Source organism: Pezoporus flaviventris, unplaced genomic scaffold (assembly GCF_033815535.1).
Source record: "Pezoporus flaviventris isolate CSIRO_AGI_PZ_B2104156 unplaced genomic scaffold, CSIRO_AGI_Pfla_v1 ptg000002l, whole genome shotgun sequence".
Classification (NCBI taxonomy): Eukaryota; Metazoa; Chordata; class Aves; order Psittaciformes; family Psittacidae; genus Pezoporus; species Pezoporus flaviventris.
In genome coordinates, this window is record NW_026892550.1 from 89,821,130 (window position 1) to 89,847,187 (window position 26,058).

Sequence of the window (26,058 nt, forward strand, 5' to 3'; positions counted from 1 at the left end):
AATAAAAGGTGATACTTACCCAATGGGCTCTTTCTTGGTGAATGTTAGATTATGGTTTGGACGGGCCTGGTTAATTGGAATTGTAGCACCCTAAAATACAGAGGTGGGACAAATCTTTGTACTGTTCAATAATTTTTATTGCAAATATATTTGCCATGTAAGTATGTTTTGGAAAGCCACAGAGTAGGCTTCAAAACCTGAAGCATTTTTGCATCAGAGAAAGGGGCAGGGCTGCTTCTACTGTGTGATTTCCTACTATGCATACTGTAGTCAACTCCTGATTTTCAGTGGGATGAAATAAACGCATAGATAACAAAAGTATGGAAGAACAGAAAGTGAGGGTCTGATGAACAAAAAGAAGCTGAATTATGTTCTTGTGGATCTTAAAGATACTTGAGGAAAAGCTGTTGAACCTCTGCCACCTGCTGTGCCACCAGGCAAACTCACCAGCCTTGGTCAGAATGTAATATAGCTCATGAGTCTCTGCACTTATCTGCATGATGACCATAATGACATTCTACTCCATGAATAATTAAGACCTGACTAAGCATGCAGATCCACTGTGATACCTCAGCCAACTTCTTAGATATTTAGAGTCACATTCTAAATCCATGTTCTCCAGTTGAAAGCAAACTGTCCTTTTTCATTGCTAGGGAAACTCATTTTAGGTAAAACTCTAATTTTGCTTTGTTTTTTAATTCCTTGATTACTTTTGCTAACAATGCTTTTTGGCACTGTATGAGGAAAAAAGAAAAGGTAGAGAAGCACTGACATTGTTTGTTTCCTTTACAAATTCACTTGCCTGAATTTTGTCACACCATCCAGCAAAGTATCTGAATGTTTGCACAGACATTCCAACATGGGTCTTCAAAGCTAAAGTGTAGACAGCTCCTGAGTCAATAGACTCTATTGTTGCTAATTCTTCTTGATGTTCTTCCATCAGGTCTGCAAGTCTTTAATAAAGATGTTAAAAATCCACATCAAAAAGAAATTACATCTAACCACTGATACCCTAAAATTATATTTAGTATGGCAATTTGGTAATTAAAATAGCATTTTCACTGAATTTTGAGGTGGAGCACTGGAGCCACTGGTCATTTGTATCAGTAAGAGCTTGAACAATTGCCTATTAAGCCTGCAGATGTCTTCACATTGGTTATAGTAGACACTGGATGATAACATGAACTGTGAAAGCTTAGCTGATTGTTCAATTATGGTTTTGTAAATAAAATAGTAATTAAAACAACTGTACTTCTTTCCTGGTGTACTACAAGGAGCCAGTTATAGAAAATCAGACCAGTAGGTTAGAAAGCAAATACACAGTAACGTAAGAAATGTCAGTTAAATAAAAGCACCAGGAAGGAGTATTTGGGATCCTAGCTTAAGATTTGAGAAACCAGCTTCCTAATGCTGTTTTGTATTGTCTGAACTTGGGACTGAAATATTTGAATACTAGGTGCTTCAAAGGCACCTAGATGTCCAAAGACATAGCTCCAAAGCTATAATCAACTTGAATTTTATATGCATTTGAAAATCTATCCCACAGTCGACTTGGGCCTCAAGTTCTCCATCTGTTAGATTTATGAAGCAACACAATGAGGTGTAAGAAAGGCTGTGGTAAATATTATTGAGTTAATAGTAGCTGAGTGTCTCAAAAACATATCTGCACAGAAGATACATATACTTATGAGGAGCTCTTGCAAATTTATCTGTCCCCTGCCCAGGCAAAGAGGCCTATTTGCATGAATGATTTTTTACATTCAGTCTTAGCTCTCTCACATGGAAGTGAAACAGATGTATCAATGTTTTTCTGAAGCTTCTGTCTGTGTTTTGGTACTCAGGCATATAATTAATGCTCCCATGTGATTTTAAGAGCTTAACAAAGTGCATTTTAGATCCTGTAAAAAGTATTCAAAACTGGGTGTGAAACCTATTTTTCCATTATATAAATTCTATCCATTTAAAGCATTTTCAGAGATGTGGAAAAATACTCTTTAATACTTGTTTTAACTTGGAGACCCAGATACGGGTCAGGACATCAGCAGTAGTGTGTAAAAGAATGGATATAGCATGTCAGGGGCAAAGGAGAAGGTTCCATTTTAACGCATGCTTAGTATCTTCCATTAATGACTCCTTGAGACATAGTAGTAGAGCTAAGGGTTTTAATGGTACAAACCTCTTCGATTAAGCACACAAAATCTCTAGTTTGAGCAGAGGCCAGAGAAAAAGGGGCCTTGTTTGAATTAAGGTTGACCAGAAAGAGACATTATTCATACGGGGAATGGTTTGCAACATTAACACTCTGGTATTAGCTACCCTGGAGAGCCAGCCACCTAAGCAAAGAAGAGATTTAATCTAGGAATAATCTATGCAGTGTAGGGGAGTTTACATTTTCCATATGCCCAACAGTTATTCTTGCAAATCTTGCAAGCGTAAAACACAGAGCAATAGTTCAAAGACCTTAAAAGTTTCTGTTCACGGCAGAGTTAACTTAGGCTTTCAGGCACTATACACTCCCAGTACAAATTAAACCCAAGTTCATTTATGCTTTGAATCTGTGCATGCTCATGAAAGATCTATGTGTTCAACTGTATTAAATTTTAATATGAGTTCTGACTTGCCCATTTTCTGTTGTAATGACTACTCAACTTCTTTACAAGTCCTGCAGGCCTTTTTCTGAGGCCTCATCACATATCTTATGAGACGAGTTTTCAGTACAGCTTTCAATCTCTTTTGCTAAAATGCCTGCAGTGTTTTGTGAAACATGGCATTTTTGAATACTTCTTTTTTTTATATATTTAATTACATCTACTTGGTTCATAAGGATATGGTAAAAGAGGGGAGGGGAATTACATCTAACGTATTAAAGTAAAAAGTCTTACAGCTCTATAAATGTTCAAGTATTAATGTACAAATGTTCTGCTGCATTGACTACAGCGGAACACAGACCCATGTATCCCAAGTGCAGGATCATGTTCTCCCCTGCTCCTTTTCCTTAGCTACCAGTCTAGGTTGGCAGTCTGATTCCTCTGACAGTGGGATTATGAATATCCATCATACTTAGAAAAGGTATGGAACAATTCTTCAGAGGAACAAAACAGATATAAGAAGATGAAACGAACACAAGCTACCCTTCACATACCTGTACATGAGTTGCCCTCTTTCCCTTGCATTCATTCTTCCCCATTCACCATTTTCAAATGCCTCCTTTGCTGCTGCCACTGCCTTGTCAACATCAGCCAACGAAGCAGAAGATACACTGGCTATTACCTGTCCAAAGGTACCATTGTGTTAGCCCAAACTGAAAGGCTGGGATGCAGACTGATACTCCTTCCTCCTAAACTTCTTGACTGGGTATAAGCAAATACTTAATATCCTCAATCCCAGTAGTTTTCACAAGCAGAGTCAGGCTGCAAAAACTTCAACCACAACTGATGTGGCAGGATTTGCAGGGACTCAGATTCCCAGGTTTTTCTTCTTTGTCACAGCAAGATGCTGTGATATTCCACTGGATTTCACCCTCTGTTTCCATGTGTGAAATCACTGTGGTATTAGAAAAGTTGGAAGTCTTCATATGTGGTATAATGATCTGACACCTAAACATGCTAAAAAGTTTAGTATATTCCATTTCTTAGAAATGCTCCATTCTGTTACCATAAACCACCATACACCCCCCCCCCCCCAATTTTATGATGACTGATATTTTATGATGCACATCTTGTAAATCCTAATACAGAATTGTTATTGCTTTTATTTCATTCTGTAATGAGTTTCAGGAAAAATACCAGAGTCTGACTTCTGATTACAACAATATTTGTGGCACTGAATTCAACAAAATTTATTTACTCCATAATTAAATGGCAATTACACAGACATGGAGGACTGATGTGCAACGGTACGCATTTTTCTATTGAAAAGTTATTTTTCTTACTGGGAATTTAAAGGGACATTTTGAAGTCATGCTTGCTCTAAAATGTGAGACTTGTGAAAAAAAGTAAACTAAAAACTGAAGTTGATGACTGTCAGACAATATATATAATAACCTAGAAGAAAAACTTCTTTAGCAACTAAACTTCAGCATTTTTTGTTTGCAAAGCTAAATAAGAATGAAATCAAAGTAAAACATACAGCTGGGTATGGAAATTTATGTAATAGCTGAAGTGGAAATAGGGGTGTTTTTTGCTGTGCAGCTTGACTGAAATGGAAAAACTGTAGAATATACAAACTGAGAAGTAAATTGAAACTTCCCATTATTTCTAGGAGCTGTTTAATGTGTGCTGTACTTTTTTGAAATTAGCACTATTCAGTTAGTGGTTTAGATTTTTTTAATAGGCAAAGAAACTGAAATAAACTGGTATTGATAATCTTTAGAAATTACTTACTGATCCATCTGCTGGATTTATGGTGTCATATGTTTTTCCATCATCAGCATTTATAAATTGCCCATTTATGAAACACTGGTATGGCATATTCACAGTCATGTTGTTCATATTTTTTGAAACCTGAGGGTAAAATAAACAACAAATTTATTTACATTTTTAATAACTAATATTTTAATGTAGCTTAAAAAGTTTTGGTATCAGCAGCCAACGTCCAGATGCATTTTAGCATCCTAAGTAGCTGTTAGGAGTGGCCGAAAGAGTAAAATGAAACAGAAATCATATTTTTCCCAAATGCTAATGACTATACTCTGAGATAGTTAAGCAGATCTCTTCATTTCTTATCACAGGATCTCTATATTCAAACCAATACTAACCCTGGTTAAGGTTGGTCTTAGTGGACGTCACTAAGACGTCAGCATAATTCCCATATTCAAGAAATCCTGACTTCCTTAATGATTTAAAAACCCACAAAATCCTCCTCTCACACACATTTTTTGAAGAGATTCTTAGCAGAAAAATCTAATACTGCCTCTGCAAAGGTGGAAGGCCTAGAGCCGTTCTGACTGAAGCATATTGGCAGGAGAGTGTAAATATCTGCCCATGTGTAAGCTACTCCACCGTGTGTTCCTGATCTCCTGGTTTCTGGAATATTGTTAAGTGGTATTACATATATACTTCCATTTCAAAATGCAAATATATAAAAACAGGAAAAAAAAGTCACAAAGAAGAGTTTCTATAATCAAATATTTGTTTGCTTTTCCTACTGCATCAAGCAGTCCAATAGCATTGTCTACCCTCCCCCTAAAACCAAGAAAGACTAAGCAATAAAAGCAGAATAAAAGGTCTTACATAATCAATTACTAACTCTTCTTCCTTGTCTTCTCCTCTGAATTTTCTGACAGCCATTTGAATGAAGTCTGCAAACTTAGTGGCCATATACACATCTTCATTCTGTAGTTGAAGCCCACTATATTTCTGTTTAATCTCTTCTAGCATTCTAAAGATGTTGAAGAAAGAATAAGTTTAGTTATAAATGAAAGAATTCTTCACATAATTGAATCATTAGAAGGTTGAAAAGGATCAAAACTGGGCACCGGTTTGCATGCATCTGAATATGTGTGTGTGTTTCTCTGACAACACTGGCATGGAGGATATGCATTTTACTGAAATCTGTTGGCTTAATTGGGGGTGTTATGGAAAAGAAATGTCAGTTCTGGAATAGTCTTAGGTAAATTTCTGGAAATAAATGACAAACAGAACATATTGATAGATAAAATAGAATATGGAACTACTCCATCCCATACATGGAGGACATTCAGAGCTCTATGAGACTGGTAAGTAATATGGACAATGATCAATTTGTTAAAAACAAACAAACAAACAAAACAAAACACCGAAATGCTGGTTTTATGTTATGGCCTGGAATAGCTGAATTACAAGAAGAAGGTAGCTGATGTGACCCCAACACCAGAGGAGCTCAATGCACTTGTAAGCATGGGCTCAATTTTTTCTGTGAAAGGGTATTCTTTCCCTCTGTGGAATTCTTTGCTCGGCTTCCCAATCAGCCCCCTGGTCTTGAGATACTTGTCACTCCATGCAGAAAAGTTTGGGCATCACTGGGCTCCCCCCATGGGGATGATGCTTCTGAAGCTACGGGGAATTTTCCTTCAGTAGAAAGATAAGGATTACATCAGTATCTCCTAATTTGTGGAGCAAAAGCGTACCTCATTTTCAAAGGCAGGAAAGGGAATAGTTAGAGTATTGGAAAATATAAAGCTTTTTTTTTTTTTAACACTACTTGATCAACCCTGATTTAAAAGCACCAGGACAACTTTGTTTCCATTAACGTTGGCTTCAAAATGTCGTTATTTTGAATATTTTTTACCTGACAACATGCATAGAGGATGCTCCGGATTTGAAGAAGTCTGTGGAATCCTCAATTACAGCAACATTACTCAGAATTCCCTTCCAAATAGCCTAATGATACATAAAAATAATGGAGGCAATAATGAATAATTCTCTAATTGCAAGAAGTATTTCTCAAACTGTATTTCCTGTGGTATCTGTGCCTACAACATGTATTATCTCAAAGGATTCTAAAGCAGAAAATGAATTCAGGGTAGTCTGTCTAAAGACCTGACATTAGCCAATAAATTCATCAGCATAATTAGCTTATCTATTATTTTGTCCATTGTAATTTCACCTAATCAGGTAAGAAATCTGAATGGTATAATGATAATAATTTTCATGCTCATTTTTTTAAGATCTTTATCCTCCAAATAGTAACTTCCCATTGCATTCTGTAATACATCAACAGCAGAGGCAAGGACAGCCTGGAGCACTTTGTGTCTGGATTGATGGCATTTCTGGCACCTGGACAGAGCTGAGAAGTAGTTTAAGCTGCACACATGAGACGGAGATTTCTGCTAACATGAATAGTGAAATAACTGGTAAAGTATCATTTCAATTAATTACAATTAGGTTTCAGAGTTAGTAGGTCATGTTATGAACAGAATAGTTTGTATTTCCTTTTGTTGTTATCTCAGTCAGTCAATAGCTCCAGGCAGCATTCAGGTTGCTGGCAAGCAGGCTCAAGGTATTCTTGAAGCAGCAGTTTAAAATATTAATGCATCAAGCTGCCAGACCTGTGCCAAAAAGTATTTGCCTTGTATGAGAGTTAGCAGAAGGGAAGACATCTGTGATTCATTTGCTCTGGCACAACTTTAATGAGAAATGTGGCTTTCAGCTAAGACCCTGACACTCACTACAGAGGAATGGATTACAGGAGAGGACAGAAAAGTACCTCTCTGGCTATGAGAGTTTACTGCTGCAGCTGCCCCACTGCTGCATCCCTATGCCAGCTAGCACCTTGTGTGTAGGTGTAGCACAAGAGATATAGTGCATGCAGCTACAGTGAGAAAAACACTGCTCTTCTCTTTCAGGCTCTCCTGTTCTAAGACTCCCTGGAGCTTGTCCAACAGGACCAGTCTGAGCACATCCTAGTAGTAACAGTGCAGTGAAGAAAGGTTTTCATAACTGCCTAAGTCTGTCAGTGTTGAAAACCTCACTTGTTGCAAGGCAAAGCTCCATTTGTTTTTCCTCACTCCCACCTTCATCATTAATAGATATTTACCATAACTGACCCTGCAATCACTGTCTTTGTATCACTTGTATCTGAAACAAATCTAAAGTGATGTGTAAGGACTCTAATGAATTCCCAGTTTCACCTTAATTAATGTCAGTAACTAAAGATTCAACCCCATACTCTTCGAGGAGTACATTTTATCAAAAAACAATTTGCATGCCTAAATGAAAGATATGCCTTGCCTATAATGAGAACTATGTAATAATCTTACCTGAAGTAATACCCTACTAGAGCAGTTTACTGAATTACCTTAATACCTTCTGCCATCTTTTTCTCCTCTTCTGTAAGTTCCAGGGCAGTTTTTTCATCAGCAGAGAAGTACTTAGATGCAGGGATCATTTTTCCATCCTCAAACTGCAGATTTCTCACTAGTACCTGAAAATTGAGAAGATACGATTTTAAGTTATCTGGGAGGTAATACATTCTTGTGAGAAGAGTTTTTAGGCATTAATATGTTTTTTGAAATAGTAAAGTAAATTGCTTGCCGTAAAGTTCCTACCTGTCTTTCAGATTCTTTCCTAATGTTAGTACATTTTAATCCATATTGGAAATGAACATGGATTGAGTGAGAAGCAAATACCTTCTCCTAGGATGGTAGAGGATTGATAAACTCCAAGTAAATTCACTGTCTGTCATTAACAGCTGGATTTGTATACCTTGACGATTCTATCCTACTTGCACTTCTTGCTAGTTACTCTATCCATGCTCATGTTTGCCAGGGTGGGTACTTACCATCTTCCCATCATTACCAAAAATGACTAGACCATTCTTGGTTACCAGCCCAGGTCTTGAAGCACCTTTTATTGCCAGCTCTTGTCCAGTGGGCACTGAAGCATCGAGTAATGATGACCCATAAAAAGTAACCGCCTAAAAGTAAATGGAATTAAAAGTGCACAGATTCTGAACATGTTCTAAAATTCTAATAATGATACTATTTTGAAGCTTTAAGATAATATAAATAAATCTACCGAGACACGGGAAACATGTTACAACATTATTTATATATCTTCACAACCCAGGACATGTAAAACTTCAGAAGCTACCTAAACCTGCAAAGCTACTTAGTTGTAACCATGTGCACACTGGAACCAGCTCAGAAAGGGAAGCACCACTTGTCAGTGCATGTTCAGAGTGAGAGACCAGCAGAAGCCTGGCCTTGACTGGTGGAGTCCAGCTCTGCTCCCAGGCTGGCAATGCTCAACACTGCCTCTCTTGGGCTCTTCTGCTCTTTCTGGGGTCACAAATCAGTGGCAGTTTGTAGACATTAGGGTACAATCAGGCTTTGCAGCAGCCTACCAGCAGATGAATAACAGTTAAGTAACAAAATATGGACATCACAGCCAAGAAACAATGTGATTTGAAAATATTTTATGTAAGTACAACGTGGTCCAAATGTGTAGTGCTTTTAATACGCTGAAATGAAATAGCTGGGTTTGGATAAAATAGATAGATTTATTTTGGATAAAAGAGATAGATTTATTTCTGCATACGACCTAGGCACAAATCTCTTTAAAACAAAACCTTTGTTATTTCAGTAGCTCACAGTGTTTCATTTTGCTGGTAATACTATGATGTTGCCCACTGTACAGCATGGGTTGCATTATGCTGCAATGCATGCCTACTTCCCAAAATGACTGGCACAGTCTGATTCTACCCTTCTTATTGCTTTGTACCATGCCCATTTTTTTTTCAGGTATTACCTTAATCTTTCATTGAATTAAATGGAGCTATCATTTAAAGTAAAATATCCTAACTATTGTATTCTGTACATTTGTTTAGGTGCCTGTTCTAGATACATACAAAACATGCAGTCACCAAATGACAGCTACTCCAATGTAACTCTCATTTGCATTCACCTGTATACAGACACCTTTAGTTTTGTAATAAAATAAAAGGTCAAAAGGAAGATATAGAAAAGAGTAATATACTTCTGGTTTTCAGACCATACCTGGCCATCTATTGTTGCCCATGCTCCAGGCACTTTATCATGCCCTCGAATCCAATTGTGCAAAGATGCTGCAGGTTGGTCCCAGGAGATCTAGGAAATCAAGACATGCCACCTAATTATTCTCTGTTTAGGTGCAAATGAAGTTAGTAATATTTTCCTATATAAGAATTACAAATTCTCCCTCCTTTTTCAGCCATTCATACATCTAGAATACAGTAAAGGTCTGGCCTAATAAAAAACGATTAGTAATCTCTAGATGGCTAATCACCAAAGACATAACAAATGTGATGCTCTTAGCTCTTCTGTGTTCTGTGCAGTCTGTATCTTTTCATAGATTCTTCTTCTCACACTAATATAATGAAAGTATAACTCTTACTGCTGGGTATTAATTCATAAATAATTAGTATTATGACTAACAAAGTTAACAACCATAGTATAAATATAAATAAGTGTATGTCTGGGGTATCACTTTCTGCTGAAAATGATCTGTTTATAGCTTGGATTCTAAGTTCTTTACTAAATCTACAAGCTTCTATTGAAATATTTTCAAATAATTTACTAACCCTTTATAAATTGTTTCAGAAATAGGATCCCTACTACAGTTTGCAATTCCTGCAAGACTTTGAGAAAAAAATAAATAATGTTTTAAGAATGTAATGTATATTTAATATCTAACACCAGTGAAAATATATTCTTTTATCTTTGCGGTATTGTGGGTATATGTACAAAATGACTTAAGAAAGAAACCGAATAGCTATTAAATAACAACACTCCAGTATCCAGCATCCTTCTTAGTTTAAGCATGAAGAATATTTAGAAGTAAGTTATAAGCCAATGAAAATAGTTACACAGCAGGGAGATTAAGCTAGTTCATTCCAAGGAAGCTCCCTATATGTTATATTAAAAGGATGAATAAAAAAAATCCTTATTCAAAGCTATTTATTTCTGAAGCAAGTTAGGAATTGGACTATGATAAAAAGCATCTTCTACAATACTTCAGGTGGAAAGGACTATATTCACTGTGGACAAGTGACTGAAATTGTTGGAATAATTTTTCCTTTTTTTTTTTTTTTAGATTTTGTACTGATCTAGAAAAGAAAAGAAGGTAAAACAGCCAGCACTCACTATCATTTTATGGTGGGGTTCTCACCCACAAAGAAGATCCAGCTAATGTGGAGGGGGGGGATGCTTGTACAATATAATTCTTGCATTGGTGTTTAAATCATTTTTTTTTACCTGTTTTATATGACCTGTTTTGTTTTTTTTCCTGGTGCCAAAGGGAAAGGCGCCACTTGATTTTCCCAACATCAGATCTATTCCTGGTAAAGAATTTAGTATGGACTGCAGGTAAACAGAGCTATCTATTCAATGCTGTGTAGCTACCATCTAGCTGCACGCAGATGATCCCAACTTGGTGAGCAAACATCAAGTTTCTAAATATCTGTAACTGCTGAAGGGAATAGGAACTTACCCGGGGCTCCACTACATGCATCGACCCAGGAATAAGAGGTGAAGAAACAGTTGTGTTAAAATTCATGTTAACTACAAAGTACAACTGTTGTAATTCGAGTTAATAACTTTTTTAGTGACATGCATGAATGCTGTGTTATTTAACATACCTCTGCATTTTCCTTTTTCTGGATGCCTTCGTATGTTGCCCCTTCTTTAGGCTGAGGTATACGAGGGGCCTTACCATCAGCAATTAGATGTACAGCTTCCACCTAAGTAAAAAGCAACAGATGTAATGTTAGCTTGGTTTGCCTTTTTTCCTCAGTCATACTTGGGAACGACACCAAGAGACTTTCTGCCACAAAGGGAACTGGTTTATTTTTAAAACCTAAGATTACCAAAATCTCGGCGACCAATGCTGCACTGATTAACATATACCTGCTTAAACCTCTTTGACAAAAGAAACAGCCTCAGAAATTTGGTGAAAGTGCCTAGTCACCAAACACATACCAGCTGCCTAAATTCTGCAGGACAAGAATGTGGCTCTGTATGATTGCATTCAACTCTTTTCTTTTTCTTTCTGCAAAATGTTATTTCTCTGCATTTAAATGGAGAGAGAAGGAAAATCTCTAAGAAGTCAGGCTGAGTATTTTTTATGCATTTTCTTTTCTTCATTTAAAAGCAATACAGAAAAAGGACAAGCATAAAAAATCCAAAGCAAATCCACCACAGCTTTGAATACAAAACACCATCCCCCCTCCTCTTTTTCAAGAAATCTGTGGAAAGAGCCGTATTCCAAACAAATTTGCCTTATTGTCTTCTGTGGAAATGGGGTATGCTCTGCCTGCTGCCAGCAACGAATACTCTGAGGCTACCTCCTCAGCTGTTGTGAAGCAGTGCAGCTCCACTGAATTCTAGGATTTGACTGAGCACCACAACGTCTGCCTTCCAAATGCATGCATCTTGTCTGTATTTCCTCTGGTCTCAAACTCGAGCACATGCTTTTCTCTTCCTCTTAAAATGCTGACATTTAATTCAGCTAAACATACCATAGCCTTTACTCCTTCTGGGAAGAGAAACCGGTTATACAGGTCATCCACAGTATCATTTTGGCCAACATCACATTCTCTCTGCAGAAGGATTGGTCCAGTGTCCAAGCCATCATCAGCCCAAAAAATAGTAAATCCTGCTTTCTTATCTCCTTGAATTAAAGTCCTGGACATAAAAAACAGCCTTAGGGTAAGTACAGACAGTATGAAAGTAGCCAGGGATATCAACCCTTCTGTTACACATTCATTTACTTTAGGTAGATAGAAAATCCTGACTGTCTTTAATACCAGTTTCATTGTTCATTTCATAGTCAGGAACACACAGTTTTGATACTGTTGATGTGTGGCTTCCACAAAGTGACATAAATGCTGCAACTGAATCCAGTGTGTCTTATCACAGTTTCATTGTGAAAATTATTTTTCAAGTATTACTAGTGGTAAGACACACAAAGCAAAAGATGTGCAATAGTTATGATGTAATTTGAAAGACAAAGCATCTAGATAGCATATTGTCTCAATAATGCATAATTGCTTACTGTAATTAGCTAAGCCTCATGACTTACCTGAAGGTCAGCAAGGGAAATACAGTTGTCGCACAGCTGAAAAAGATCTAAACTGGGAGTGGAAAATGATGGATATGCAACTGTTTCAAGAAAAGTTATTAAGGGAATTTGTATCCAGCCAGATTCCCAGCTGCTGTACACGGACATACAGCCCTGCTTAAAATAGACCTATGCTGATTTACGTTAGCTCAGGATCTGCCAGAACTTCAGCCAGTTACTTTCCAGTTTTCCTTTGGAACTGCGTGCCTCAGAATGATGGAATCAAACAGAAGTGTGTTTAAGGGAGCAGCCACAAATGGAGAGATCTATCTTTCCTGCATTGTTTTAACCTCTTTTTATCCATTCAAACACCAATGCAGTTTTCAGTAAGACATATCTCATGTAAGTATTCCCTTGGCAGTCCATGTATAACAGGATCACCTGACATCTGGTTTATACACTTGAAAGTTCAAGTGTATAAAATTTTAATTGCAAAAATATTGACAATATTAATTGTAAGAACTGAAAACTACATAATTAAAATGAGTAAAGCACACGTTTGTGCAGAACAAAGGACAAACTCCAAAGACAACTGAGGAAGTTGTCAAAAGTAAAAGCTTACAGAAGTTTTGTTAGCCCGTATCAGATGTTTCACCTATTTGAGCAGCACTTTTTCTGTTTTATATGAAAAAATTACAAAAGATCACCCTTGTGAGAGGTGGATGACCTCAGGATGGCACTGGAAGAGAAGATATGGCACGCAAATGTCCCTGATGGTGAACAGGTGACGTCGTGAGAACTACTGTTGTGTCCTCTCTTCTGTCCAACAGCTCCCCCTGCAGACGGCTGCTGATAACAAACTTGCAACAGCTAGAAGAGGCTGTAAAGGCTGAAGTGAGGAACTCTCGGAGGACCAGGGCCCTTGCTCGTGCCTGGTGCCCCTTTAGCAATGACTAATTCTCACAGGCTTCCTCGGTCACGCTGTGGGGGAAAAAGGCCTGATCAGCACCAGGGCTGTAGCCACAACATGTGAAAGAAGTTGTGATGGGGGCAAGGTGTAAGAGGATGAAACGCAAGAATGGTGTGAGAATCCTATTGTAGATTAAAGGTCTTGAGACAACAGCCTTTACCTGAGAAAGCAGAAAACGGATGCTTACAGAAGGAGTATGCAAAATAGAGCAAGACTTGGTGGTATACCATTGGGAAACGCTCCCATTTCTTCATCTCAGGAAATTCCTGAGAGTTTGTATCTACATCTTCCTGTGGAATAGATTAACTTTTTCCCTTCTAGAGCTGCCTAGACATGCAATTTCACATTTAACAGACATTTGCAGAGTCCTCCTTTATTCAATCGAATTCTACTGCTTGATGTCTCTGCTGGCTGCCCTCTGCCTTTTGATTAAGAATGAGCAATCTTTTCTTATTCACATTTTCAAGTCTTTCATGGCTAAATACACTGCTAGCATATTTCCTTCCCAACGACCTTTTTTCCAGTCTGAAGACTCCTAGTCTTCTATCATATGGAAACTGTTCTATACCTTTGACCATCTTTCTTAGCCTTTTCTGAAGCACTTCTAGTTCCTTCATCTTCTAAATTAGATGCAGACAGTATTTAAGATCCTTCCACAGTCTCTTTTCTGAGTGGCAACCATTAATTTATTACTGCTTACATATAGTTAGTATTTTTCCCTTCACGTGCATTACCTTATGTTTTTCAACTTTGAATTTGACCTCTCACTTTCTTAACCTCACTTTCATGTTATCACATTCACCCACTTGTGTAGTAATTATGTTCTTTAGTCGATCAAAATCAAAGTGACTGATCTAAAGTTTCCTCCTTCCCCTTTCAGCCCTTTTAAAACTGGTATTCTCTTGCTGTTTTCCAGTCTCCTGCACCAATGCAATCTGAAGGAACAGAAATGCTGCAGGCTGTCCCAGACCTGCAGAACCTTTGCTTGAACGTCCCCTGGTCCTGAGAGAGGATTTTTTTATTCATTCATCAGTTTAATAAAAGTTCAGCTCAAGAGAATTGTTCTGACTTGTTCTGCACAAAGAAGGGCTCTGTGGTAATACAATCTTATGCTACTCCATCCTGAATACCAGCACAGGCTTCCTACTGTAGTATTCTCTTTGATAAGCACCTTTTTAAAATCACTTCTATCACTCTACACACCTCCCATCTTGAATGTATTTGGGAAAATCGTTATGATTCAATTTTATACCTTTAAAAGGTTGGTTTGGGTTGTTTTTTTTTTTTTAACTTTTTCCTGGACTCCCTTACTCTCATTTTTCATCTGATTTGCCAGAGTTTATGGTCTTTTTGATTTTAATTACTTGGACAAAACTGCCATTTTTGAGGAATTTCCTTACATCTCTAACAGTCTCCTCTACTCCTCTGTTTAAGTACTTCAGCTTAGCATTTTTTTCCCATTAAGGATTAAAAATACAAAAAAAAGCAAAATATGTTTTTGCTTTGAATCTACAATACTGTGTCTTTAGATAATCACCGTGCTGCCTGTAAGGTTCTTTTAAAATTATTCCTCCATATTTAGGCAATTTCTTACTGAATTTAAACACTGTGATAACGGCATTTATGTTGTCACAAGAATGTTAGATCTGAGTCTACTGGGGTATGACTGCAGTGTAGTTCTTTGACAGGAACATTTTGAATCTAGCTTTGTGCATCACTCAGGAGGACAGCAAGATAAGGTTTTTATTCTTGTAGATTCTCTTCTCTCTCCTCCCTTTCCTTAGACTGAATCAAGCCCCGCTGTGACACGTATCTAGTGCTTGAGCTACAAGGGCAGTGTCCTGCCTATGAAAACTCCAGATCATAGCTTTGCCTATGGAAGTAAAATATATGAATGTACAGATCACATCACTGACCTTCCCAGAGTAACAGATGCACTTGAATTGGAAATCATAATGAATCTCAGGTATGAAATGCAGTTCATGAACCAAATACTCAGCTGCTTCAGTGAAGTTCCTTCAGAGCACTTGCAAGTCAACAGAACTGTTGATGTAAACACCCATTTACGTGAGTAATGGGTACAGACTTACATCCTAATGGGACACACACGTAGTTTTGATGCACAAAACTCACCAGTTGATTGCAGAAGCTCCTCTGTGACGTGGCAGGATGGATGGATGGTAAATAATTGAGCCATGTTTTGGGCAGTCAATAACATCCATGGGGATGAACTGTGTACAGAACGGAAGGACATTTAACTCTGCTCCAACCGATTTGTAGGCTGCAACTACTTCCTGGATAGGCTTGCCTTTAGCTCTCCATCTGGGGAACTTAAAAACAGGAGTTCCATCCTTCTCTGCTGCCAGTGCTGAGGGGCAAGAAAAAAATATTTTTTTAATTCACATTTTGTGTTAAAAATCTAAACTGGACTATGAGATACTCCATGGCAAGTCAAGCAGATCAAGTGTATGATTACAGTGCCCTTTGTACTGTTCTGTAAGCTGTCTAAAAACCTTTGGCTTGGATATATTCTATTAATTCTTTTATTCTCATTACTACAGCTTACTTTATTCTCAACATTAAGGTCACCCAACAAAAGCAGAAAAGAATGATGAATGTTACTGACTACTTAACAATGACAATTTCTTGTCCAGTCGTTCAGTTTGCCTGCAACTGGTTTGGTGTAGCAGAATTTAGTTTTCTACTTCAGAAATTTGTATGCGAACATGACTACATATAACTAAGATTCATTTGTGTCAGCAGCATTTGGGCATATGGTGAAAATAATTACAGATGATAGCGGCCTTCAGTAATTTCTTCAAAATTCCGTTTACTGATGCCTTCTGGATATGCTTTTGTTTATCTGTGAGGCACACACTTTGTTTGAGCTACACTCAAATTTAAGCTCAAAGATGAGAAAAAAAACCCCACAACTGTGCTAACTGTAGAGGGAATTTTCAGGTGTTTGATAAATTCCATTATGCAACTGCTTAATAACTCGTCACAGAGAGCAAGAGTCAAACTCTACATCTGTTAAGTTGTATGTGTAATAGGAAGAACAGGGAAAACAGGAAGAGTTATGGAAAATCCATTTAATTTATATTTCTATACACATTTTTATATTTTACTTTCTTCTTTTCAGTTCTGAAATTGGATCTTGACTTTGACCTAAGCATCTTTAGCCTATTAACGTAGGTGTTAGGTAAATACTTACTTAAATACAAGCCTATAGAAGTTAGTGCATACTGCAATTTCTTTTAGAAACAAAAATTGTAGCTACCTGAGAATACAGAAACATTTTTAAATTTCACTTGAGACTTAAGCTCTTTGAGTCATCTAGAAGTAAAAAGCAATAAAGTGTCTAGTAATTTTTTTTAATATTGGGAGAGCAATAAACTAATTCTACAGTTTAAAGTAAATATACAATTAAAATCAATGGAAGATTTACTCAATTACATCTGCTAGTGTAATAACTGCACAATTAAAGTTTATATAATGTAAAAGTATTATGGGATGCTTCCAGAGCTGAACAGTTGAATAGTTTTTTTCTAAACAAATAGTTGCCTCCTCTACTTCTTCCAAAATAAATCTTTGTGATTTACTCTTTTAATGTGATTAAGTCTTTTAATGAGATAGAGTTACAGAATGCAGTAAACTTGAGAACTATATGCTAGCTTGGGAGCACCATAGTCCACACAAGTAAAAGTTATGTTTGATTCTTCTCTCATAAAAATTCTGTAAAAACATGTCAGGACCTGACCAAAAAAAAAACCCAAAACTGAGAGAGACTTGAACTTTAGACAGCTCATAGAATGTTAGTTTTAATTTCAGATTATCCATGAAAGTACATTCCATTCTGGTACTTCCATTTGCTAATCATATTATTTCACTATTTTTGTGCCAGTGAATAAAAAAAAAACTAAGAGTTTACAATTCAGATTATTCCAAAGTAGCTTCTTTGACCCACTGGGTTCTGTTCTATGAGTACAATTCTGTTGTCGAGCAACAACTCTTTCTTTAGGAAGTCTAGAAAACCCTTATGCATCCTGACAGTGGAAAAAGCCAGAGCAAAGCCTCCTCTAATGTTTTCAGTTGGTTTTCCATAGTTTAGGTGGAAGAGAAATAGGCTCTGCAGGTACACTGCAGCATACAAGCTTGTCAGGACAGGCAGAAAGCCAGGGATAAACAGTCTTGGCTCCAAGCCTTGCATGTCACAGCCAGCAGTGAAACAGGTGACAGACATTTGTGCTTGAGTACTGGCTCAGCAACTGTTTGTTTTAAGATACATTTCTAGTTCAGAATTACCTCTGGGATGTACATTCAAATAAGGTACAGAGATCAATTTATTTTTCAAATATCTTAATGTATGGCCCTGTATGGCTAGAAACAACTTTTAAATACCGACAAGGTTAAACTGGTTCTGGGACTTGTGTTTGTTAAAGCATAGTTCTTATGCTGAATCAGTGTAATAAGGACAATATATGCAAGTCATTTCCATATAGATATCTCTTCTCACGAAAAGGCAAGTTTGTTATGTATGCCTGTAATTTTAAGATTGGGATTAAAGTTACACTTACCCAAAGGATCAGCTTGTCCATTCTTGTCAGGCACTGTGAATACACCCACAACTTTATGTCCCTCTTTTCTCAGCTTGTTATAAACTTCTTGCCCAAAAATACTTTGACCTATAAGGGCTAGCTTTAGCTTGTGTTGATAAGCCTGGTAAAAAGAATTCAAACAAGGCATGTTATAGGATGAAAAGAAAATACATTAGAGCTTACACTTCTCTTGCACTTTCTTGATCAGTGTTTAAAGTGGAAGAGACTTTCTATCCCAATCACCTTTGAAGGAATAATAATTATTTTTTTTTATTAATGACAAGCAATATACAATTCTGATAGACCACACTTAACATGAAAGTATCATCTGATAATGTCACTGATGTTTATATGGCTTTCCCAGGTTGTCATAAGACAGACCCACTGCTGGTTACACGGGGCATATCAGGTTGCATGATCTTATTCAGATAGAACTAATGAGGTAAGAAATTAAAATACATCTTTTGAAACAGATACATAAAACACTTTTTCTAGGCATAATTTAGGTGCCTGGAACACACCCTTTATTACAGGGATTTACCCTATACTTAAATGGTATTGTATTATTTGTGGTTAATATGTATAGGCTAAAGAAGATATGCTTGCGTTTTTCCTGCCAAGTTAAAGGTAATGAGCATCCATTTGATCCTCCTACAAAGAAATACTGCTAAACATGAGGTTCCCTTGCTGGACTTCCACTGTCTTCTGCATTTGCATCCCATTACGCTAGACATGTGCTTTTAAGCTTCTTCAGACTGAGTATGTGGGAATAACTGCCCAAACTGTTTATTTTTAGCATAGTTAGAATCACAACACTACTATGACACCAGGCTATCATGTACTGCTATGTTATTTAAGTGCTTGCACCCTGAGAAATTACCAATACCTTCAGAGTCCCTTCATATTTAGGAGATAATTGTGCTCCTCTCTCACCCTACCTCCAGTCCCCTGCCTCTAACACCTGCTTTATCCCAGAACTGGTATTTCTGTAGCTGCATGAACTGGATTAAGGTACTGAGGAAGGGAGGCACTGACCTACCAAAATGTGGCTTGTTCTTAGCTGGATCTATTCACTGGAATAGTTCATTGCACTGCCATGGGTCCTAACAGAGGTCCAGCAGGGGAGCAGGAATGAGCACGTAAGCACTGGCAGAAAGGTGGAACTATCCCTATTAAGCGCTGCCTTCACATTTTTCATCAGCTCCTGGAAACTCGAAGCCCTTGAAAAACAAATGGACTAGCAAACCTGGTTATGAAGGAAAGGTCTACACAGGATATACATAAAACCTTTCTCGAAGCTAAATCTGGTAGAAACTATTCCTAGACTCAATCTATAAAGACACCTCCTCTTAGGAGGTATCCACATACTTCCCCCCTCTTTATTCTTAACTTCAGCTTTCACAAATGGACTTTGACTTCCATTTTTTCTATACGACCCTTTAGATGCCACGAGCTTGGAATGATAAAAAAGAATCAAAGCACTGTCTGAATATCTTAACCACTGGCATTTGTTCTATATGTTGGCACTTGTATGTTTTCCTCCTCCCTCCTCTTTTCCCTTTCTTATGGTGCTGAGAAAGGAGAATATTATTTGGGTTATTGATTGGATACCAATGGTCTGGACTGCCAATCAAACCATATGAAAAGTTCTATGACAAAGAGAAATTTCTTGAAAAACAGGCTGCTCAAAACTGCAATCTGTTTTCTTGCAATTCATTTCAGAGCTGAAATACTACAGATGTATTTTCCTGGCTTCAAGTTACATTTTACTTGTGCAGCTGTCCTGGAAAAAAAGTGAGTTATGAGTTGGTAAGTTCCACTACAGGAATACTGAAGTGTGTTTTTTACCTTTTGTATAAAACAATAGGAAATAACTATTTGGCCAGAGGCAGTATTTTCCCTCAGAATGAAACTCCACAGTAAAACTGTCGCTGTATTACAGCATTAGTCAGCACTAGTGCAACTGCAGTAGTAACAGGAAGATGCAAAGGTGGACATAACTCAGGCTCTTGCAAAAATCAGATTGTTATATTTGGCTGGTAAAAAAGACTGTAAGACTGCTGATGATAATACTACTAACCAATGCTGCACTGCTGGCAGTATTGCCTAAATTACGACCACGAGACAAGACATTGTTCTGAATTACAATGAGCACAACTTATCCTTGCAATGCAATCCTTATGTAGCAATGCCCAAGGGATGCTGGTAGAACTTACTACCAATGCTTTATGACTGATCTCTTTGCTTGTACAGCAAAAATATTGCTGCACTATAAAAAGTAATTAATCATCAGGTTTTGCTATTTTAACTAGAGCAGGCAAGTTGGACTAAGCTGCTGAATCACTGAACGTGTTTGGCATGGTATGAAGACTCCTGATTTGGAACTGGAACTGGTATGGAGTTCCAAGCATACAATTACTGTATTATGTACTGTGATTACTCGCTGATTACTGTACTATAATTTACAGTGGTAGCCCAACTAATACTTTGACGAAACATTAAAGACGGTCCTGATAACAATTATTTGACTTTCATCCTTTTGTTAACATCTCTCCATAAGAACAGAAGACTGGAAGGGATCTTCTTAACTAACAGACCTAGTCCTCCTTCCTTCACAAGAAATCACATCACAGGATTGCTTTCATAATTTTACCCAACCTCCTTTTTAAAGTACTGACTTGCTGCCCTCTGTTGCTTTTCTTACACTTGGCCAATCTTCCTGTAATTTTAAGCCCAAATTTATCACCATTTTAAGAGCTACCTTTTCTCCACTTATTCATAAAGTGTTAATAGCATCTGCATCCTCTATTCCTAAACTTAACTTTCAGTTCATGTTTCCCTGTGAATAAATCTGATTCTCATATTACATGGAACTGCATACCAGTTCCAGTTCCAAATCATGAGTTGCTGTAAATCAACATTGTTTCAGTAAAGCTACACATGCTTAATTTGTGTTAGTTGTGGCAATGAGTCAACAAATGGTGAGAAGCAAGCAGAGAACACAACCCTCAAACAAACAAATAAAAAAACCCTGGCAAAATTGAGATGACTGCAGGCTGGCTAAGTCCCATTTCTTCACTGTAGTGCACAAAAGGATTAGCCTGGCAGCAAATCAGCTCTGCTGTCTCACACACCAAGTTACTCAAATGGGGACTGAATTCAATTTCAAGATGGATCTGGTAATTATGCTATGACCAGTGATTCTTGAGTTACTTCTCCAACGAATGACATATGTATGTTGCACGATTTCTATTAAGATCTGGGTTAGACACGACAATTTGTTTGTAGTGCATTAACACATGTACTGCCATGGGTAGAAAGCAGGAGCCAAACCCACAAACAAGCCAGGATTTCTACTGAGTAAAAAAAAAAAAAAAAAAGAAAAGAAATCCCATATGTGGAGGGGCTTGCATGATCAGGCCACAGATTCAGTCCTTCATTTTTTGTTGCATTTGAAAAATTACAGTTGAGCAACTGCACGAGATCTTATAGCCACCCTGTATCTTCATCTGGAAACTCTCCTCAAGTATTTTCACCTAAGCTGAATTAGACCTGTGAAAGTGGGATATCCTTTTAGAAGAATTTAATGCGGATGTAATACTCAATTAAAATGGAAATTCTATAAGATTACACAGACATTAAAAACAGTTTGATGGCTCATTTTGGCCAGTGTACCATAATGAGCTTTCATTAAGTAGCTGTAGAAAGGAAGCTCATTGAAGAACACCACAACAAACTTGTTATTGAATAATGTGCTAGGTAGATACTGAATCAATATCACTAACGTATAAAAAGATTAAACTTTGTTGTGTCCATCAGTGATGTTAAGAGGTTATATTAGATGTCTTTTGCAGTTGCCTGGCTGACAACAGATGTATAACATTCATAAACAGATGCATGGGAAGGTTAATGGTCATGCAGTATCAGACAGGACTTTTTGCTGTACTTTTGTAAGGCTACCCAATTCCTAGTTATGGCAAACAATGCAATCCAGGTGGAGCAGGCCTTTCTTTTACGACTGATCATAGGGTAATGTAGCTATTATGACAGTGCTACCAAAACGTAAGAATTTAGAAGGTTGGTGCTCACTGTACTATAATTCCATTGTTTTAATTGTCTAAACTTTAATTTCTTCATTAAATTTCTCTTTTGCTTATATTATAACACAGATTAATATTAATTCCCTTTCCCAAACTCTAGTGCTCCCAGTTTGGATGAAGAAAACCAGATAAAGATAAGGAGCATAAAACCTGACAACTGCTTGTAGAAGCAGTCTTATCTTGGATGTTCAACTTGTCTGAAATACCACTATTTCACCGCCTCAATATGCAAGCACAGATATGTTTCACTTCCCTAATTAAAAATTCTGTCCATACCATCTGTTGATACTGTACTGGAATTTATTTTACAACAGCTCATTAAAAACTATACAGTATTTTAACGTTGGGTTTGGGTTTTTTTTTCCCCCAAAATACCTAACCAAAAATAATGCAAATAAATAAACAGAATTCAGCATGGAGAAGCAGCAAGAAGCAGCCTGACAAAGGCTGGTAACTATCTTGTCAAGTTCTAGTTCCTAACAATGAAAGACAAGCCCAAGAGCTACACTTTTTTTCTCTCAGAAAAGTCTACTGTTACAAAACCTATCCATAGAAGAATATTTATTTCATAGATAAAAATAATATTCAGTTACTAGCTTTTCTGTATGTGTGTCTAAAATTCAATTGGTTATCAGTTTCTAATCAAATCTCTTGAAAGCAAAGATCTAGCAACTGCTACTGTGGTTATGAAGCTTACTATCTTACTACGAAGATTCCATTTTTTTATTTATTCTGTGTAAGAATTTAGTGAAGCTAGTGAATATTTTCATATGTTACATCTTTTTTTAAAATTAATATAGAATTTTGCCTCCTTTGAAAAGCAGTACTGCAACTGTATTTCTACGGAGGTTCCCCCAACATGTGCTGAATGCCAGTGCTTCCAGATAGAAAGAAACCTATCACAGAACCTCCCCTCCCATCTACACATCTAGAGGCAATGTGTTCTCACCAGTCATTCATTCACATTTTTTGGCACTGCTGACTGCATTTCCAAAAAGCTTGTGTTAAATGTCTGTATTATAATACGTTCACGTAGATACTTTCAGAGGAGTGCTGTCCTCATCCTAAACCAAGCAGTCAAATATGAAACAAAGAACTGTCTTTAGGAAAGGAAGAACTGTCTTTAGGAAAGGAAGAAGTCTTCCCCCAGCCTCATTCAGCTTGCCAGACCTACGCATCTGGACAATTTGGATTGGGCAAGGCTTTCAGGGAGCAGTTACTTGCAAGAGTTCTGCAGTCCATATATCTAACAGGACATAAAGGATGGCCTGGAACAAATATTCAGAGCTGTAAAAAACTAAACCGCGGGGTGCAGAGGAATTAAGACCATCAACTTCAACCCGAGCAACCCACCACCATCCCAGAACTATGAACTGGCGATGAGAAGGTCACAAAGTAAACATGGTCCCCAGGCCAAAGCATAGGGTTCTTTCCGGCACAGGGAATGGACATGGCCCTTTCTAACTGAGAAATCAACCTTCAGCTTCTCACTGGACAAATCCAGCGTGAGGGAGGCAGCGAACAGCCACACTCACATTGTTCTCAACACAGGACTACTGGGACTTATCACAGCATCGCTGGTGCCTGTTCCCCGCAGCTTCCAGGCACATCCCTGCAAGATGCAGCGCCCAGATGATGGCTGCGATCCCGCCGCAGACCAGCCGGCCAAGATGCTGCTTCTGCGCCCAAACCAAGCCCCCTCTGGAGCCCTTCTAACCTTCCCGCGCTGTACGCGCTCTATTAAAACCGCGGCAGAGACAATACGCATCACACCCTGAGAAATGCCACCTCCCGCTACTTTTTCCCCTCTGTGCTCGGCTCCTGGTTGCCCGCCGGCCGGGGAGACACACCGAGGAGCAACCCCCGCCGTTCGCTGCCGAGCACGGCACGGCACGGTGGGAGGGGGACACATCCCCGCTGCCCGCCCCGCGCCACTCACCGCGGCCGTGGTGCAGATCGTCCGCAGCAGCCGCGGGGCTGTCCGCAGCATCTTGCGGAGCACCGCAGGGCCCCGAGCTCCCTCGGCTGCCCGGCACCCGCGGCGGCAGCGGAGCGCCTCGTCTGATGCAACCCGCGCCGATGCTGCTGGCGCCCCGCCAGCGCCTGCATCCGCGGCGCGCGCCCCCGCCCGGGCCCGCGGCGACCGGCGCGGCGGCTGGAGGGCGGGGGCTCCGCACCTGCCGCTCCCGCTGCCCCCGCCCCGGCGCCGGGAAAGCGGAGGGGCGGGGGGGGGGGTGGGTGGGTGTGTAGGCGCCGTGCAGCCCTGGGGAGGTGGTGGGGAGCCGGGCGAGCGACTCTGTCCCGCCCCACAGGGCCGGAGGACACGGGTCACGGACACCTGGACAGTGCTTGGTGGGCCGAGGGCTGGGGTTTGAGTGGTACTCAGTCCTCCCCTTCCGCAGGGGCCGCCACGGGGTCGGAGGAGAGATGGCCCCCGGCTTCGGCCCCTCTACCCAGGCGGTCGGGGAGACATTGATGTGAATCTTCTGTGCAAAGATTCGTGTAGATTATGGACCTGAGTTTTTGGTTTATTGCATGTCAAAAATGCCAGTAATGAGGTTAACACACATATTAATGACTTTGTGAAAATCCGTATCTCCAACATCTCTAGGCATTTTTAAAGCAGCTCACTCTACTTAATAATGATAGAAAATCTTCCAACATTTGTTAACATAATAAATCTTCCAACATCTGTTAACATAAATGGTTAAACTTCAATATTTTTCTAAAGTCACAACAAAATCATCTTGTCAGAGCTATAGGAAAGGTCTTGAAAATACGAATTCAAGTGCTAAAAGTACAGTCAGAAGGCAAATGAAAATGACTCCCAAAGCGATATGAACAACAAAACAGAAAGCTGAGAGCAGGGCAGTAGTGTAAACATCATTGCAAATCGGGTCAGGTTTAAACCCTAGCAGCACTTGAACATAAAGAACTAGGGTGGATAAAAGAGTGGCAAGCACTTTGTTGCTGACAAGAAAATGAAGGTAAAAATAGAGAATTTTTTCTTACAGCTGAGTTGTGAAGCACATGAGGTAGGTCAGAGGCAACCCACCAGCCAAATTTATGACCTGCAGAAATGTTCCTTGTAGTATAAAGTACAGTAGGCAAAGTCTTCCCTAACACTTGAAAACATCCATTTCTCACTGCCCTTTTTTTTATGCTTTCCTGCAAAAAAACTGCAACAGTAATCCTCAGGATTTAACTGCAAGGTCCCCACTCTCCAGGGCACTTCAAATGCTCAGCTATACCTGAAGGAAGAGCATTGCTGCAGAACTGGGGACACGGGAAGAAGAGGTGCCGCAAGAGGCAAACCGCCAGTCCCAAAGGAGGTCAGATTGGAGGTACACAATATCCCTGTGAGTAAAGTTACACAACGGCTTGCAGTAGGACTCTCATAATGTAATTAATTCCCTGATTTACTCATGTGTAGCAAAACTATATCCTGCCTTTTATTCAAGGCTCTTGACAGTCTCAGAAGTGTCGGTGGCATTGAACGGAAACAACAGGAAGCATAATAAAACTTTTTAATTAAAATAAACCTCTGGACTTTGCTTTGCAATGAAAATTCAACAGAGAAAATCACTAGTCAGTGATTTCCTCTCTATGGGGTGAAAAAACTAGGGAAGTGCTTGGCCCACTTTAGTGAAGATTCTTCTCGTGATGCCATCATTTGTAGTATAAGATTTCTTAGATGATGGAAAGGTCAACCAAAGGAATTAGTTTCTTTACTCTGAGACATGAAAAACTAAACTAGTAGAATTCATCAAAAAATCCCATTAACAAAGGGGGACGATATGTTTATACAAGTGTTCCTTCTCTAGTACCTGTGGTGCTATGGTTTGGAAATGAGTGGTGTACAGTAATGCCAGATT

At 38.7% G+C, this 26,058-nt stretch overlaps 1 protein-coding gene across 2 annotated transcripts in view; it reads right to left on the bottom strand.

Moving 5' to 3' along the window:
- ALDH1L2 (aldehyde dehydrogenase 1 family member L2) overlaps positions 1-24,365 on the bottom strand; it is a 31,788-nt gene extending 7,423 nt beyond the window's left edge. The window contains exons 1-14 of one of the 2 annotated variants that reach the window (XM_061445019.1): positions 24,123-24,342; positions 18,063-18,204; positions 15,619-15,853; positions 11,974-12,139; positions 11,095-11,196; positions 9,476-9,565; positions 8,260-8,394; positions 7,777-7,902; positions 6,268-6,359; positions 5,232-5,379; positions 4,383-4,502; positions 3,143-3,270; positions 803-953; positions 20-90 (exon numbers count right to left, since the gene is read on the bottom strand). In XM_061445019.1, the coding sequence (XP_061301003.1) occupies positions 20-90; positions 803-953; positions 3,143-3,270; positions 4,383-4,502; positions 5,232-5,379; positions 6,268-6,359; positions 7,777-7,902; positions 8,260-8,394; positions 9,476-9,565; positions 11,095-11,196; positions 11,974-12,139; positions 15,619-15,853; positions 18,063-18,204; positions 24,123-24,173 (1,757 nt within the window). In that variant the 5' untranslated portion in view covers positions 24,174-24,342. Of the gene's footprint in view, positions 1-19; positions 91-802; positions 954-3,142; positions 3,271-4,382; positions 4,503-5,231; positions 5,380-6,267; positions 6,360-7,776; positions 7,903-8,259; positions 8,395-9,475; positions 9,566-11,094; positions 11,197-11,973; positions 12,140-15,618; positions 15,854-18,062; positions 18,205-24,122 lie in introns of both variants that reach the window. The other variant, XM_061445020.1, reaches the window with a different exon arrangement.
- Positions 24,366-26,058: the final 1,693 nt, after the last annotated feature.